At 42.5% G+C, this 17,269-nt stretch overlaps 1 protein-coding gene across 1 annotated transcript in view; it reads left to right on the top strand.

Moving 5' to 3' along the window:
• HGFAC (HGF activator) overlaps positions 1-17,269 on the top strand; it is a 118,881-nt gene that overhangs the window by 95,973 nt on the left and 5,639 nt on the right. The window contains exons 11-12 of the mRNA XM_077477867.1: positions 9,050-9,189; positions 11,487-11,624. Coding sequence (XP_077333993.1) covers positions 9,050-9,189; positions 11,487-11,624 — 278 coding nt within the window. The remainder of the gene's footprint in view (positions 1-9,049; positions 9,190-11,486; positions 11,625-17,269) is intronic.

Below are 17,269 nucleotides of genomic sequence, written 5' to 3'. Positions count from 1 at the left end.
CCGCTGCTATGTCTGCATGGTTGTGGTTGCTGTTCAGCTTTACCTCCTGTAGCTGTGATTTCAATAGAAGCCTTTTTAGTAGTTGCCAAATATTCTCCGCATCGTGTTTGCATTCTGTGTATCATCTGATGACTTCTGTCCCTTTAGTATGTAGTAGTAAATCTTTATCGATATGTAATATTGAAGATTTGCTCACTGCCTTTGATTTTTTTGTGAGCTTTAAGCCAATTTCTCCTGCCTTTAAACCTAAAGAACAATTTGTATGCCAGTTCAAAATGTTTAGCCTTTTAATGTAGTCTATACCAGTGGAGGCTCTTGTGAAACACACAGCCCATATGAAGCCTCCCCCCACCCACCCATCCCTCTGTCCCTGATTCATCCCAACCACCAGCTCTCTGTCCCTGATCCCTGATCCATCCCACCCACCATCCCTCTGTCCCTGATTCATCCCACCCACCAGCTCTCTGTCCCTGATCCCTGATCCATCCCACCCACCCACCATCCCTCTGTCCCCGATTCATCCCACCCACCAGCTCTCTGTCCCTGATCCATCCCACCGTCCTTCTGTCCCTGATCCGTCCCACCGTCCTTCTTCTCTCCCTGATCCATCCCACCCACCATCTCTCTGTCCCTGATCCATCCCACCGTCCTTCTGTCCCTGATCCATCCCACCTACCATCTCTCTGTCCCTGGTCCATCCCACCCACCATCTCTCTGTCCCTGATCCATCCCACCGTCCTTCTGTCCCTGATCCATCACACCTACCATCTCTCTGTCCCTGGTCCATCCCACCCACCATCTCTCTGTCCCTGATCCACCCCTCTGTCCCTGATCCATCCCTCTGTCCCTGATCCATCCCTCTGTCCCTGATCCATCCCTCTGTCCCTGATCCCATCCCACCCACCACTGATCCAACTCCCCACCCCACCTCCATCCTTCTGTCTCTGACCATCACCATCCCTCTGATCCCACCACTAAAGGAAAACATGTAAGATATTGCATTATTGCAGTCAATAAATGTGATGACTGTTTTTGTTTTATTTTATTAGGCTTTCTTGTACTTCATTGTCTGCGGTGACCTCTGCCTATTGCTGTTTCCCGAGCACCTTTTTTGTGTTTCCTGTTTTTTTTTTCTCTGGTGAACGAGGAGTGTGGCTGGGCTGTCAGACATATTGATGTGTCATTAGAACCTGGTGTATAATGTAGAGCCTGGTATATGATGTACAGAGCCCTGTCTATAATGTAGAGCCTGGTATATGATGTACAGAGCCCTGTCTATAATGTAGAGCCTGGTATATGAAGTATAGGGCCCTGTGTATAATGTAGAGCCTTGTATATGATGTACTACAGGGGACGGAGTTGGTGGATTCTATAATGGGTGGGGCTTATGAGAAGTGGGATGGGTCAAAAGGGTGGGCGTGGTCTAGCGCCCCCCCATCTTAAAACTTCACCAGCCGCCACTGACCACGGTTCTGTCTATTATAGGAGATTCTCACTGTATGTGATATGTCGGAACTCATCCCGCCCCCCTCCCTGTCCCCTCTAGGCTGCAGAAGGGCATCGATCAGGTTGCAATGATGGCATTGGCAAGGCTGCTGCATTGATGTGGATTGATGAGGCTGCTGCATTGATGGCACTTAGAAGGCCACAGATGGGCATTGATCAGGCTGCATTGATGGCAATGATGAGGCTGCAGATGAGCAATAAACCCTTATTTTGCTTCAAAGTTCCTTATTTAAAATTTTTGTTTTTTTCCCTCTTAAAATTCATGTGTGTGCCGATAAATACGGTATATAATGTTTGGGGGTTCTGAGTAATTTTCTAGCAAAAAAAGGTATGGTTTTTTACATGTAGGAGAGAAATGTCAGAATTGGCCTGGGTGGCAAGGGGTTAATTAGCATAAGTAAGTAATATACACATAATGATTATATATTGTTTTTAAGGGAATTTGCTATATTTAAAAAAATGTACTCGAACAGGGGGCATTCTCACATTCTCCCTCAAAACTGTGTGACAAAAACATGGGATTATGAGTAAACCTTCTATCCATAAACCCATGTTTTTTCCTTGTAGTTAAGAGGGCTGGGCTGGAAGGGAGCATGTGTCTTTTAGACACATGCCCCCTTCTACTACACTGCAGTAAGAAGAGAGCCTCCACTGCAGCATTTTTATTGGAGAGCTTGGACCAATGGTGCTTTACTATTGGTCCGAGGCTCCAAGCTATCCATTGAGCTCAGTGCCTTTGACAAGAAGTGAGGAGAGACACTGTGAGCTCATCCTCTCAGTCTGCTGCAAACAGAGTTGTGCCAGCTTGTATTTAAACTGGCCACACTGTATGTAGCGTCTGACAGGCTGCGCAAGGAGCCCCATATCTCTGGAACCATAGGTCATAGGAGCTATGTGGTGGGGTAGGACTTCAGCTACCTATCCCCCAAATTTGTGGTCTCTGTGACCCCAGGTCGCCTCACTTGCCTCCCCTGACTGTAAGTCCCTGATGGGAAGTTAACGTCCCACTGCCAGAACACATTGCGTTGTGGGGGTGATTTACTAAAATGGGAGAGTACAAAATCTGGCGCAGCTGTACATGATAGCCAATCAGCGTCAAACTTCAGCAAACAAACAAACAAGTAGCTGACTGGTTTCCATGCAGAGCTGCACCAGATTTTGCACTCTCCAGGTTTAGTAAATGAACCCCTGTATGTAGCTGGGACTACATTCAGTTTATACTATGTAGGAAGTAGATTGCTTTTGCCAGGTTGGCCCAAACAAACTAGTCAAAGTGACAGTAAAGATGGAGATCAGTTTTATTAACTCTTTGTGATGTCCAAGGACCTCACCCCTTACCTCCCTATATATCCCTATATAACATTTCATGTTGCTGCCAAAGGATTGAAGATGAATGCTATAGTGTCACTTGAGTAACAACTCTGAGTCTCCTGGAGCTGCCAACATCACATCCAATATGGCAGTAACGAGCAGCAGCCTCGGGGGTTTTGTATAGACATGTGCAATTCGTTTTGGTCTTTTGGTCTGAATGAAAATTCAGGCAAATTTTTGGTTATACATCCGAATCTCCAAATCAAATAGTAACAAATTTTGTTGAAATTAGTTTAATTTCTTTTATTAGTTTTCTAACAAATTACACATTTTTGAAACAATTAAAATTTGGATCGGTCGAAAAATGATCGACCAATTCAAATTTTGTGTGAAGAATAGCTGGTTGTTAAGGAACGGGCCAGGAAGGTGGCCGCCAAGTCCTTAACAACCAATGACTGATCAGCTGTCAGCGGGGTTCACTGCTGAGAGCTGAAATGGAAACAAAAAAATGCCCTTCGGGTCTGATATGGATTTTAAGGGGAACCTTGAGCCAATTTTTTTTTTAAACGGGTTCCCCTGATGCCCCTGTCGGTAAAATTACAAGGGGATGGGGGTCGTGTAGTGTCTTTGATCACGTGGGGGGGCATACAGCCTGCCGGGTTGCATGCTCGGATAAGGGTCTGATATGGATTGGCAGGAACCCCACTCAGGTTTTATTCATAAATTTTCTATTGCTGTTTTGTTTTTCTTCTTGCTGTCTTTTGTTTACATTCATATGTCAGTGGAGAAGCCCGCTAACAGCTGATAATTCATCGGTTGTTAAGGACGCAGCGGGCAGCTTCCCTGCCCGCTCCTTAACAACCAGCTATTCTTCACACATAATTCAAATCGGTCTATCATTTTTCGACCATTCCGAATTTGAATCGTTCTGACAATTTGGAATTTGTTAGAAAATGAATAAGCAAAATTAAACTAAACTAATTCTGAAACTAATCAACAAAACAATATTTGTAACAAAACAAAAAAAAAAGTTTTTCCATTCTGCACATGTCTACTTTTGGATGTCTACATAAAATAAGCTTTTACAGGAAAATTACATGCATAAAACATGTTAAAGTGATACTAAAGTCTAATTTTCGACTTAGTTAAAAATAACAAACCTGTTATACTTACCTGCTCTGTGCAGCGGTTTTTGCACAGAGCAGCCCCAATCCTCCTCTTCTCAAGTCCCTCGCCAGCTCTCCTGGCCAATCCCTCCTGTTGAGTGGCTGTGGGAGCACTCGAGCAGAACCACAGCTCCCTGTGTCCATTCAGAAACAGAGCTGTGCCCTAGCCCCGCCCCTTTGTCTCCTCATTGGCTGACTGACTTTGACAGCAATGTGAGCCAATGGCGCCGCTCTGCTGCCTCAGCCAATGAGGAGGGGAGTCCCGGGCAGCCAAGACACGCCTACAACATCGCTGGATCTAGATAGGACTCTGGTACGTATTAGGGGGGGCCGAGGAGGCTGCTGCATACAGAAGGCTTTTTATCTTAATGCATATAATGCATTAGGATAAAAAAAAAACCTTCTGCCTTTACAATCTCTTTAAACAGAGAAGACTTACCGCTCCAGGTGAGGTAGAGAAGCCTAATGGAATTCGTGGGTGTCTGCCTCGGCTCGCCTCCGGTGATTATAAAAGAAGGAGAATAGGTTGCACACCACAATTGTGAGCCAAAATCCTTTATTGGGACAAACAAGTGTGGCACTACAAGAACAGATTGCACGGTAGACGTATTTCACATTGTTATAAGTGCTTAATCATTGATTATAACAGCGTGAAACGTGTCCCCCGGGCACTCTGCTCTTGTGGTGTCACTCTTGGATGTCACAATAAAGGATTTTGGATCACAATCGTGGTGTGCAGCCTATTCTTTTTCTTTTTACAATGACTTTAAATGCACAAAACAAGCTAATGGGAATATTTTTTTCAAAATGATCGTTCTTGCCACAGGGTCTCTTTAACAAAAAATTGGCTACAGCAGCTACTTTTTTTGCTTCACTTGCAATGCTTTTTGGCTCATTACTGCAGGCCTGAGAGTAAAGTTTATCCTCTTCACTAAAAAAATCATCTCAATGCAGAGCTCACCTCTTGTCGCTGTTGCAGAAGTTCTGGCCAATCAGCAGAGATTCTCATCATTCATGAGGTTGGGCGGACATTTGCCAGCAGATTAAACACTTGCTGTAATACATGCCCGATGTATGGCTCTTTTAATTAAAAGTAACTCCACAAGACCAACTGTGCAGAAGAGAAAAGGTAAAATAAGTGACTATAGCTGGAATCTCTGATGTCTTTATCTGCCCTGATTCAGGCACAGACACATCTGCAAACCTTTAGATAATTAGCTATATTTGCATTCATGCTTTTTTATGTTGTCTTTAAGTGGCTTCATTTTTTATTCAAAAAAACTATAGAAAAATAGGTTACAAAGCACAGACAAAAACGCATTTATTTTAATCCACAAGGGTCTATTCTATAGAGTTTTTCAGATTCATGCAAAAATACAGCTATTTTGTCCATTACAATTAGATGTCAGCTTTCATTATATAAGCTACTTTTGTAATTTGAATGGTTGCCGATGGACTCATATACTCACGTTGAGGAGTCTTTGTTTAGTACCAGTTTACCTTCACTTTAACACCTTCCTGCCCGGCCTATAGCAGATTGATGGCCGGGCGCTCATAGCGGCAGTTGGCGGCGAGCTGTGTCCTTTCTGACACAGCGCAACAATGATCAGGGTAAAGAGCCGATGATGTACAGTAGGCTTTTACCATGTGATCAGCTGTGTCCAATCACAGCTGATCACGTATAAACAAATGGCAGTTATTGGCTGTCACCGTGTCCTTGATAATCAGCATTCCAGTTACAGGGGATATTTACACTGATAATCAGGGCTGTGATCATTAGTGCCCTGATTATAATTGCAGCCCATCAGTGCAGCCTCATCTGTGCCCAATAGTGCAGCCGATCAGTGCTCATCAGTGCTGCCTTATCAGTGCCTGTCAGTGCAGCCCGTCAGTGCAGCCTCATCAGTGCCTGTCAGTGCAGCCTCATCAGTGCAGCCTCATCAGTACCCATCAGTGCAGCCCCATCCGTGCAGCCTCATCAGTGCCCATCAGTGCAGCCTCATCAGTGCCCATCAGTGCTGCCTTATCAGTGCCTGTCAGTGCAGCCAATCAGTGCAACCTCATTAGTGCCCATCAGTGCAGCTAGTAAAAAACGGGCACTTTTCTCCTGCCAGTAACTGCCAGTTAGAGGAAAAGGTTGCCAGTAAAAAATATGGCTGTGATGCTTGGCTCGGAACTGGGCATGCACAGTTCGGGTCTGGAGACGGCCAGAACCATCCAAGTGCCTACTACAGTGTGTTCAGGTGGTATCAGCGGGGGGAGGGGGGTGGGTCTGGTGGAGATGGTTCCTGAGCGTGTCGTATGATGTCATGATGCAAGGGAGCTGAGCGGAGTGGAGTGACCAGAGCCTTGTGTACGGGTCTGTGGGACAGGAGCAGGGCAAGCGGGACTGTCAGTGCTGTTTGGACTGGAGGGGACTGAGAGGACCACCTGGCATGGAGAGACTGGCACTGTGATTCAGGATGGGAAATGTCAGTGATCTGTGCTGCTGCACATCGATGTGAGTTACACTGTGAGAGTCCATTTCATGGGCGTGTGTCGCCCATTCTAATTTCCTGCCTCTGAACCACTTACTATATTGAGAATAAAATAGGAAATATGCTTTTTGTCTTAATATCTAACTTAAATCCCATTGCTAATTGCATATTCTACTTATTTGCAGCCTAAATACTGAAATTTGCACTTACAACTGACATTTGGTAACTTTTGGAAATGCCAGTAAAAACTTGGCTTTGCCAGTAAATTTTGGGTATCGTGTCAGTAAATTTCAATCTGGTAAGTTGGCAACACTGGTGCAGCCTCACCAGTGCCCGACTGCCCGTCAGTGCAGCCTCATCAGTGCCTGTTAGTGCCCGTCAGTGCTGTCTTGTCAGTGCAGCCTCATCAGTGCCCGTTAGTGCCCGTCAGTGCTGTCTTGTCAGTGCAGCCTCATCAGTGCCCGTCAGTGCAACCTCCTCAGCAAACATCGGGGAAGAAGAAAAATTACTTATTTGCAAAATTGTATAACAGAAGAAAAAGGTTTTTGATATTGTTTTCAAAGTTTTGGTCTTTTTTTATTTGTTTAGCAAAAAATAAAAAACCCAGTGGTGATTAAATACCACCAAAACAAAACTCTGTCTCAAAAAAATTATAACAATTTCATTTGGATACAGTGCTGCATGACCTTGCAGTTGTCATTTAAAGTGCAACAGCGCTGAGAGCTAAAAAGTGGCCTGGGTAGGAAGGGGGTGAACGTTCCCTGCAAGTGGTTAAAGGGTGGTGCCTTCACCATGAAAGGAGTAGATTGGTTTTAGTGTCCACTACTACAGTTTGGTAACGTTTATTGGAGTATCCCAAGGCTCACCTTCACCCTATCCTAGTTCTTTTAACAAAATAAAACTACAAAAAGACATTTACAACCTGTTCTCTGACTCCAGTGACTGTGAACTACCATGTGCCTCGCTGCTGTATGCCTATCAGGGAATGGAACCTCAGACCAAACGGCCAGACCATTCCCTAGTCTGCACTACACCAGAAACCAAGAAGTAACTGAAATGTAAAAAAAAAATGTATCATGAATTGTAGATTTCTATTTTTTAGCAGGGGTTCCCTGAGACTGGAGAACTATTTCAATGGTTCCTCCATGTTGAAAGGGTTGAGAAAGGCTGGTCTAGAGGCTGTTATTTCTGCTAAAGGAGGCTCTACTAAATATTGATGTGATTTTTCTGTTGGGGTGCCAAATTTTATGCACCTGTCTAATTTCGTTTTGATGCATATTGCGCATTTTCTGTTAATCCAATAAACCTCATTTCACTACTGAAATATTACTGTGTCCTTCAGTTATTTGATAGATCAAAATGAAATTGCTGATCCAAACAACCAAATATTTATTTATTTATAATAAATGACAAACATGGAAATTGGCAGGGGTTCCTAAACTTTTGCATACCACTGTATTTACTAAGATTGGCAGCATAAGCCTACCTCCCAACATTTTGAGATGGGAATAAGGGACACCTACTAGCAAACGCATGTAGGCATAGGACACGCCCCCTGCCACACCCCCTTAAAGGAGAATTAACCCGGAAAAAAACGTTAATTAAATCCACAAGGGTTTTTTTTTTTACCACTACTATTCCTTTATATTGGCTTATAAAATGTGCAAATGCAGCAATTTACAACTATGAGGATCAGACCAAAATGAGGGACTAATGAGGGGGAAAGTGGGACAGAGGGATATTGCTTCACATCAGGGACAGTTGGGAGCTTTGGCATAAGGATTGCAAGCAGTTAATGTTGATTAAGAGAGGTTAGTTATGCTTTTGATTTCCTTACAGAATCTCTAATGTCCTGTACACACGATCAGACATTCCGACAACAAAATTCGTCAGATTTTTTCCGATGGATTTTGTCCTAAACTGGTGTTGCATACACGCGGTCGGACAAAGTTGTTGGAAAAGCCGATCGTTCGGAACGTGATGACATTCGTTTGTTGCGACGGGACTACGTTGAGGCTAGTATCCAATAGCTTTGGTCTCGTAATTTGATCTGAGCATGCGTCCGATCTGATTTTTTTGTCGGAAAATTTGAGATCCTGTTCTCAAATTTTTTCCGTCTGAATTTCCGGCAGAAAAAGTCTGATAGAGCCCACACACGATCGGATTTTCCGACAATATAATCTCCTTTTCCGTCGGAATTTCCGACCGTGTGTACAAGGCATAACATTTTCACACTAGTGGTTCTCATATATCAAAATGTGTTACATAAACTGATTTGCCAATAGCAACATGTATGAAAACTTGCACAGGAAGAATGAAGAAGTCTGAATTGGTTGCAACAAGAACCGTCATTTCTTTAGACATTCATCAGATTTTTATTCATTGTAATTAAGTTGATGGACGCATCTTCTTTTTTTTTTTTTTTTCTTTTAATAGTATTATTATTATTTTTTTTTTTTGTAGTGCATTATTTTTAATTCTTCCAAATCTCAATTGAGGTAGAAAGGCACAGATGACCCCTTGCTATAGCTAAGAACGTTTTTTAGTTTCCCAGTCGATTAAAGACTAATATTTATTCTTTTTTCCTAGCCCTCGGAAATCAAGCGTGAAAGTGGTCCTAGGACAACACTTCTACAATGTAACCACAGACGTCACACAGACATTTGAAATAGACAGATATATATTTTATGACAAGTACTCGGTGTTCAAGCCCAAAGAACATGACATTGGTGAGTACACGGGGAAATAGAAGCAAGCTGCATATATTAGGTATGTTATGGCAGTTGATTAAAGAGGTTTACGTGAACCATTAAAATTGGCAGTTGATGAGAGATCGCATAACCCGTTACTGGTGACAAGTGATAGGAGATCAAATAACCTTTTACCAATGGAAGTCGATGAAAGATTTACTTGACTGCTTACATAGTAAGAAAACGCATGACTTATTACTGCTACCTCTGGATGGGATACTCACGATAACAATTAAATCTGAAGTCTATTCGGCTTATATATTACCTATTCTGGTTCCTCCTATCTCCTCTCATCAGCATGCCAATGAAATCGTAAAGTGTTTCTAAACCCACAACAGTAAAATCAGTCTGTATATGCAGTAAAGCATGTTTGTTATACTCACTGTGGAACCTAAAGAATTAATCCTCTGCATTGTGTAAAAAGGATGTTTGATCCGGTCTTCTCTGATCCCCCCCTTCTTTCACTGTCCCCAATCCATCTCCTGATAAGACAGAACCTTTGGAGTCACTCTGCACATACTCAGTTTGGTATGTATTGCTAGAGAGTTTTGTTCCTTGGGAGAGTGCATGTGATCAGCACAGGACCAATCAGCACTGTCCAGACAGAGGGTCAGGCAGTGGCGGACTGTCCATTAGGGGCGCCCAGGCACTGCCCCCTCTCTCCTCCCACCCCCTATATACATAATTGATAGATTCATGCATAGCATGAATCTATCCGGGGATGCCGCGGCCACCCCCTATTCATGCGTCCAGCCTTTTCAGGGCACCGGGCACATGAATTACAGCGGCCAGGGTTTTTTTTTTTTTTTAAACACCTGATTAGAGCCAGATGCTCTAATGGGTTTCAAAATAGGGTGGGCTCGGGTCGCAGAGGATGCTGTTTGCCACCCCTCCAAAAAATTCAATCGGCCGCCACTGGGGTCAGGGGTCCTGCAGCCTTATAAGACAGTCAGCGTAGAATGAAAACTCCTCCTACAAGCTGTAACCAGACACTGATAGAAGTCACAAGACTGCTATATACTGCTGATGAGAAAAGGTATTTAGCCGTTTATATGTACTAAAATAATTCTATTTCCATGTTCTGTGTACTGCAGGGGACCAGATATAGTGAATGCAGGATCCTGGGTTTAGTAACACTTTAAATAAAACCTTTCTTTGTTTATTACGTACCTTATTTGAACCCGGGAGACTGTATGGGTTGCTGGGTCTGTATGCTTCTCTATATTGTGTAGGCAGATCATGGCTGGTGGGAGGGGCTGACAGGGTACATTTTTTCCTGAAAACATCACAGCACTCTGCCCCGGTACATCTCTCAAGAGCCCCCAGCCTTCATGCAAGCAGTAATGCGCACGTGTGATGCTGAGCTACCACGATTGAAACAGAAAACAAATGAATGAAAGGATTGGGACAGGGGCAGTTAGGTTGGGGAGGAAAGGGCAATTTTTTGAGATGGAAATGAGCTTGAAGGCTTCACTGCCAGTTTCCCTTACATACAATACCAGCACCTGCACCCAACATCGTTTGACGAATCAGCTTGGGGTGCCAACATAGTGGATCCCTGGACAGGTAAGTGTCCTTATATTAAAAGTCAGCAGCTACAGTATTTGTAGCAGCTGACTTTAAAAAATAATTACAGACTGGAACTCCTCTTTAATTACTGTGTGTGTGTTTTTAAAATAACAATGCTAAATACCTTTTCTCACACTACAGCTGTGCAGTCACATGATCCCCCCCCCCCCTGCTCTCCTTCCCTGATCTAAGCAGAGAAGCGGGAGGGGCTGATATTGCCTTCTGACGTCAGCCAGCAGAGGGAGGTCATGTGACTGCACAATGCCGGTGTGAGAAAAGGTATTTAGCTGTGTCATTTAAAAAAAAAAACACACACTGTAGTTAATAACTGCTTAAACCAGAGGGAAACAAGTATTTTCTTTTTTTTTTTAAATCAGGTTAAATCAAGTTAATTGAAAATGAACAAACTATACATCAAAATACGGGGATATAAGTATTTTTGCATATTGCGGGAGGGGTGGGGAGGAGGGCGGCTCTCACACTGACAGGGAGGGAAACGGAGAGGCAGCAGGATGACGGAGGCACGTAAACTGACCACAGCATCATGGCTCAGCTGCCATGATTATCATGGTCCGCACACACAGGGGGACAGAGGAACAAGCAGGATCAAACAGGCATATTACAACAGAGAAATGGACACATTGCATGGCACAAGCACTGCCTTAAAGGAATAGGATTTTTTTTTTTATATTTTGCTTTTATTTCAGTGTTAATCCGGCTGAAAAGAAAAGATGGTGCTTGTGCAAAGAAGACTCAGTTTGTGCAGCCAATCTGCCTGCCAGATGGCATCACCTTTGAAGACAATCATGAGTGTCAAGTGTCTGGATGGGGGCGGATAAAAGAAGGTATAAATCTTGGTCACGTATATAAAAACCCTCTTCTTTTGCTTTATGGTAATATAAGGTTTAGCATAGAGCATGATGATTAATGGAAGAATCTGATTGGCTGCTGAGGGCACCACATATTCTACAGGCAGACATGAATCATAGACTAGGGGGCATTTTTATTAAATTAATTTTGCTGTGACCTCTTATGCCCTGTACACACGGTTGGACATTCCGACAACAAAATCCATCTGATTTTTTCTGACGGATTTTGGCCCAAACTTGTCTAGCATACACACGGTTGGACAAAGTTGTTGGAAAATCCAATCGTTCTTAACGAGGTGACGTACAACACGTAAGTCGGGACTATAAATGGGCCAGTAGCCAATAGCTGTGGTCTCTTAATTTATTCTGAACATGCGTGGCACTTTGTCCGTCGGAATTGTCTACACACGATTGCAATTTAAATGATCGGATTTTGTTGTTGGGAAATTTTAGATCCAGCTCTCAAACTTTGTGTCAGAAATTCCAACTGAAAAAGTCTGATGGAGCCCACATACGATCAGATTTTCCGACAACACGATCCGATCGCACATTTTCCGTCGGAAATTCTGACCATGTTTACAGGGCATTCGTTTTATTTACGTCTAGGCCAGGTGCCAGTGCAACTATTGTGCCAGTCAGTGTTGCCAACCTACCAGATTGAAATTTACTGACACGACACCCAAAATTTACTGCCAAAGCCAAGTTTTTACTGGCTTTTCTAAAAATTACAAAATTACAGTTGTAAGTGCAAATTTCAGTATTTAGGTTACCAATAAGTACGCAATTAGCAATGCGATTTAAGGTAGATATTAAGGCAAAAAGCATATTTCTTATTTTATTCTCAATATAGTAAGTGACTCAGGGGCAGGAAATTAGAATGGGCATCCATCTTAGTGCTACTGTATGGTCAGCAGTGCATTAGTTCACAGGATCACTGGTTGCCTATGGATCACTCAACGAGGACATGCCATCAAACCACTGATGTCAAGTACATGCAGATGTCATCACCAGAAGTTGCAACATCCCTATATTAAACCATGTTTAGAGACATGCTCAGTGGTTGAAGGAAGCCAGTGTGTGGACAGGTGCTGGACTACAGAGACATTTCCCTCTTTACAATAGGTTTACTTTCACATTCTGCTGTTATGCTGAATGTTTTGTGTTGCACTATCCCCTCCAGCCAGCAGAGGGAGAACTATAGCCAGAAAAGCCTATGGATTCCTATGCAGAATGCTGAGGATCATGGGATTTAAAGTCAAGGAAAAGCCATATTGTGGAGCTTATGGACCCCTTGCACTATAATTACAAGAGACAATAGGGCAAGGAGGAGTGGATCTGCTTTTCTGAGACTGTGTTCAGCTAGGTTCTTTCTTAGCACCAAGGGAACCAATGAGAGCACATCTGCATATTGACCAGACTGCTGAGAGGCCAGGCCAATGGAAACACAGAGGCAGTGCAGCATATATGTGTATATATAGTGTGTATATACACTGTGATCGTAAATAGTCCATAATTAATTTCAGCACAGAAAAAAAAATACCACCAAAAGAAAGCTCTATTTGTGGGGGAAAAAAAGGAGATCAATTTTGTTTGGGTACAACGTCGCATGACCACGCAATTGTCAGTTAAAATAACAAAGAGCCGTATCGTAAAATGGCCCAGTCATTAAGGGGGTAAATCCTTCCAGGGCTGAAGTGGTTAATTATAATAGAATGTTTTTTGATATTTGGATTTTCGTTCTTATTTTTGGGTTTTACAATTTTGGATTTCCGTTCTTTCAGATTTTTGTTTTTAGAAAATGTTGTTTTTTTAAAAAAAATAAAAATTCTTAAACATTTTTCCGTTTAATTCGGATGTTTACGAATTGATGAATATACCAAATTTTAACAAAAAACGAATTCAGAACTAAACAAATTGCACATGTGTATTTAATATGTTTATTAGGTTTTTCATAAATTCGACAATGGATCTACTGCAGTGTTAATTGATACTATATAGAACTTTTTCTATCTAAACCAATATACCCCAATTAGTACTTTGATACATTTAAAAACTGGTGTAATGACTTTCACATAATGTGACACTGTCTACTTAAATTCTGTTAAATGAACAAAGTTTGAAAAAAAAGAATAACTTCATCATGTATAAAACATGATGCAGTGCAGTCTAGCATGTAATACGGTTTGATGCAATGTAATAGCCGTTTAAGGCTTTAGATATAGCTGGGCAATCATTATGCGTCCATCGTTTTTCTCCCTGTGCTACACTCAGTACACGGTGAATGTACGTTATACTGCCCTAAAAATACAGATCATAGACCCTCGGAGGAAATTGGTTGCAATAATTAAGGCTCTGTTACATAAGGGACCTTAAGCACTATTTGTTCTATTCTGGTTCTTTCGCCTGTTACATGAAAATTCATAGTTTGCTCTTCTGCAGGGACCTCTCACCATTATTAGTAGACGTGTTCAAGCACTCTTCATCGTTTATGACTAAACCATGCCCCATAGTCAGGTATCTGTTCTTCTGTTCTTATGTAACATTACACTGAGAGAGGAATAAAATATGTATCATTTAGGAAAATGGTTCTCTTTATCAGACCTCCTGAATTCTGACAAATATAATACTGAAAGGCAAGGTAATAAAATAATACTTTGTAACTTTGTAAATATTACTGGATACTTATTTTTTCTTTTACATTGATGCTGGCTTTGGAGGTGTCCATTCTAATCAGAGAGATATTATTAAAATGAAACTTCTTGCCATTGATCAATATAATACTTTGAAAGGAACTAAAGGCAATTTTTTTTACTTTTTGGATAGGGAGGGTTAAAACCAATGTAATTTTTTGACAACTGTGTCCCCTTGGGGAGATTTTACTTAATTTCCTGTCCCATAGCGCACAAAGAGGAAGTTAGAGGAAATTCCTCCAAAATGAGAAAATCCCCGGTTGTCACTTGGGTCACTAAGCCCTTGTACACACGGTCGGAGATTCCGACGGAATGTGTCCTATCGGACCGTTTTGTTGGATAATCCGACTGTGTGTGGTCTTCATCGGACTGTTTCCGTCGGAGTATCCAACGGACCAAGTTTTCCAACTTGTCCGTAAAATTTTGTGACAAAATGCTCCGATCGGACATACTCCGATCATGTGTAGCCTACTCCGATGGACAAAGTGCCACGCATGCTCAGATCAAATTCCTAGACCAAAGATATTGGCTACTAGCCTGAACGTAGTCCTGTCATAATGAAATAAATTCACTACGTTATGTACAATCGGATTTTCCGACAACTTTGTCCGACCGTGTGTATGCAACAGTTTTGGACAAAATCCGTTGGAGAAAATCCGTCGGACAAAATCCAACGGATTTGGTTGTCAGAATGTCCGACCGTGTGTACAAGGGCTAAGTCCCAACTGGAAGATTTCGCCTCTCTTCTTGTTCTGGTGGAAGCCCAAAATTTGGAATTTTCTTTTTCACTTTCAATGATTATGGGAAACAGGACACATAGGGAGGGTGAATCTCCATACCGGGGACACAAATGGTAATAAAATCCTGACTAATCTATGTGAACTCTATCCAAAACTAAAACGTTTTTCTTTTACAGTATTACCTTGGATTGGGAATAATAAGAAATACCAGCTATTATTTTTTTTAAATTCTTACTCAGTTTGCGAGAGCTGTCTCACAAGATGAACAGGATTCAAGCCTCTGGGGTGTGCAGTACCGCATATGGCCAGAGGTGTGGGGGTGCTGTTGAACGGAAACACTCCATTCCCGAGTGTCTCCTAGTGCATCCAATCAGCTCCCAGTGGTCTCTGAGTGTTTCTGAGTGTCTCCGGCACCCCCCCACTGGCCACATGTGGTACTGTGTACACTAGCAGTGCCACTGGAACGAATTATCTGAGTTTTCATTGACTCCTATGGGGAAACTCACTTTGATATACGAGTGCTTTGGATTACAAGCATTCTTCTGGAACCAATTATGCTCGTAATCCAAAGTATTACTGTAGTTTTACTTTAAAGTGGTTGTTAACCCATTTTCACATATTTACATAATCCGTTTTGCATCCTAATACTGTGCCCCACTGTCTCTGTGTCTTCGTAAAAAAAATGACTCCTTTACTGTATTTCACGGTGGCTCCCGGCGCTCATGTAACTGGCCATGTATCCTCTCTGCCCGTCTGACATAAGCAGCGGGTAAGGCCGAGATTTCACTGCTGAGGTCAGTGGGACGCGAGGAGGAGAGAGAGAGAGGAGACAGGCCAGTCACATGACCGCCAGGAGCCACCGTGAGATACGGTAAAGGAGGATTTTTTAAATAAAATACAGAGACAGTGGGGCACTGTATGATACGTATCGTATGCCAATATATTAGTTATTTGTTCAGCAGGAGGGGGATGGAGCAGCACTGTCACTAGGTGACATGCAGAGGGGGGGGGCGCAGATGAGACGGACACATGAGAGCATGCTACGGATGATGGAGGCACGTAAACAGACCACAATGTCAGGGCTCAGCAGCCATGATTATTGTGGTCTGTTTACATAGGGGAGTGGAGAACCTGGCAGGATCAACCAGATTTTTTAGGTGTTACAGGGGCCCAAATTGCACAGCACAAGCACTGTGCTTTGGGGTTAACAAACACTTTAATTCTCCAAAGGCCAAGAAAGATATGAACCTATCCTATGAGATTCAAGAGCCAGGATCAACACAGTGTTGTAAAATAGGAAATCCATGTTTTTCAAATCAATTTGCTTCTCTGCCAATAAAATATAATATTTGAAAGGCAAGGTTGCATTTTACAGAAGGTAAGGCACAAAGACAAGGTACTTTTTTCTGTTTCTGAAGATTTTAGTGTATGCTGAAAATGTTATCTTTAAAGTAAAACTGCAGTCTGCTCACATAACATGTAATAAAAACATCCCTCTGAAGCTCCCTTCCAATCACTTTGCATTTTGTTTTATATATACTGTAATTCTGTACTTGTCAAATATGCTGCATAAATCTCCCTCCACCAAGTCTGGCTGTATCCATTTTAACTGTGGGCAGCTGAAGCTGCTGCCTGTTCACTTCCTGGATTTATACAAACACACAGAGGCACACCTCCAGCTCTGCAGCCCTGCAGCTCTCATTGGCCCGCTTATGATTCACCCCCTCCCTTCCTGGCAAATTCTCTGGAGAGTGAGAGAGAGAGAGAGCTGTGTATGATGCCATAAGCTTAGGCTAATGACCAGACAAGAAACAGGAAGTATAAGGTATTTATTGGAAAAAAAGTTTTACTATGCAAAGTTAAAACAACAAGGGCAGAAGCTTTAATAGATGGAAAGATGAAAAAAATTACTGAAGGTCCACTTTAAGCCAAAATGTTTTTTTCTTCATTTTGGAAGGGAGGGTTATAACCTCTGTTGTTTTTTGGGGCCATTCATGTCCCATTGGGGAGTTTTTCCTTTACTTTAGCTCCTGTCCTATAGTCACAACTGGATGTGAGAGAAATTCCTAGTTGTCACCAGGGCCACTGGAACTATTGTCATCACTAAAAAAAGGTTCCCTGTTCTGATGACAACCATGCCTGGATCTAGGAGGGTGCTGTGTCACCCCAGATTTTAGTTGTGACCCTCCCC

The sequence above is a fragment of the Lithobates pipiens genome, unplaced genomic scaffold (genome assembly GCF_037356315.1).
Source record: "Lithobates pipiens isolate NorthernLeopardFrog02 unplaced genomic scaffold, aLitPip1_a1.2 Scaffold_13, whole genome shotgun sequence".
Classification (NCBI taxonomy): Eukaryota; Metazoa; Chordata; class Amphibia; order Anura; family Ranidae; genus Lithobates; species Lithobates pipiens.
Note: the sequence above shows the minus strand (reverse complement) of the source record. Positions and strands in the feature narration are given on the sequence as shown.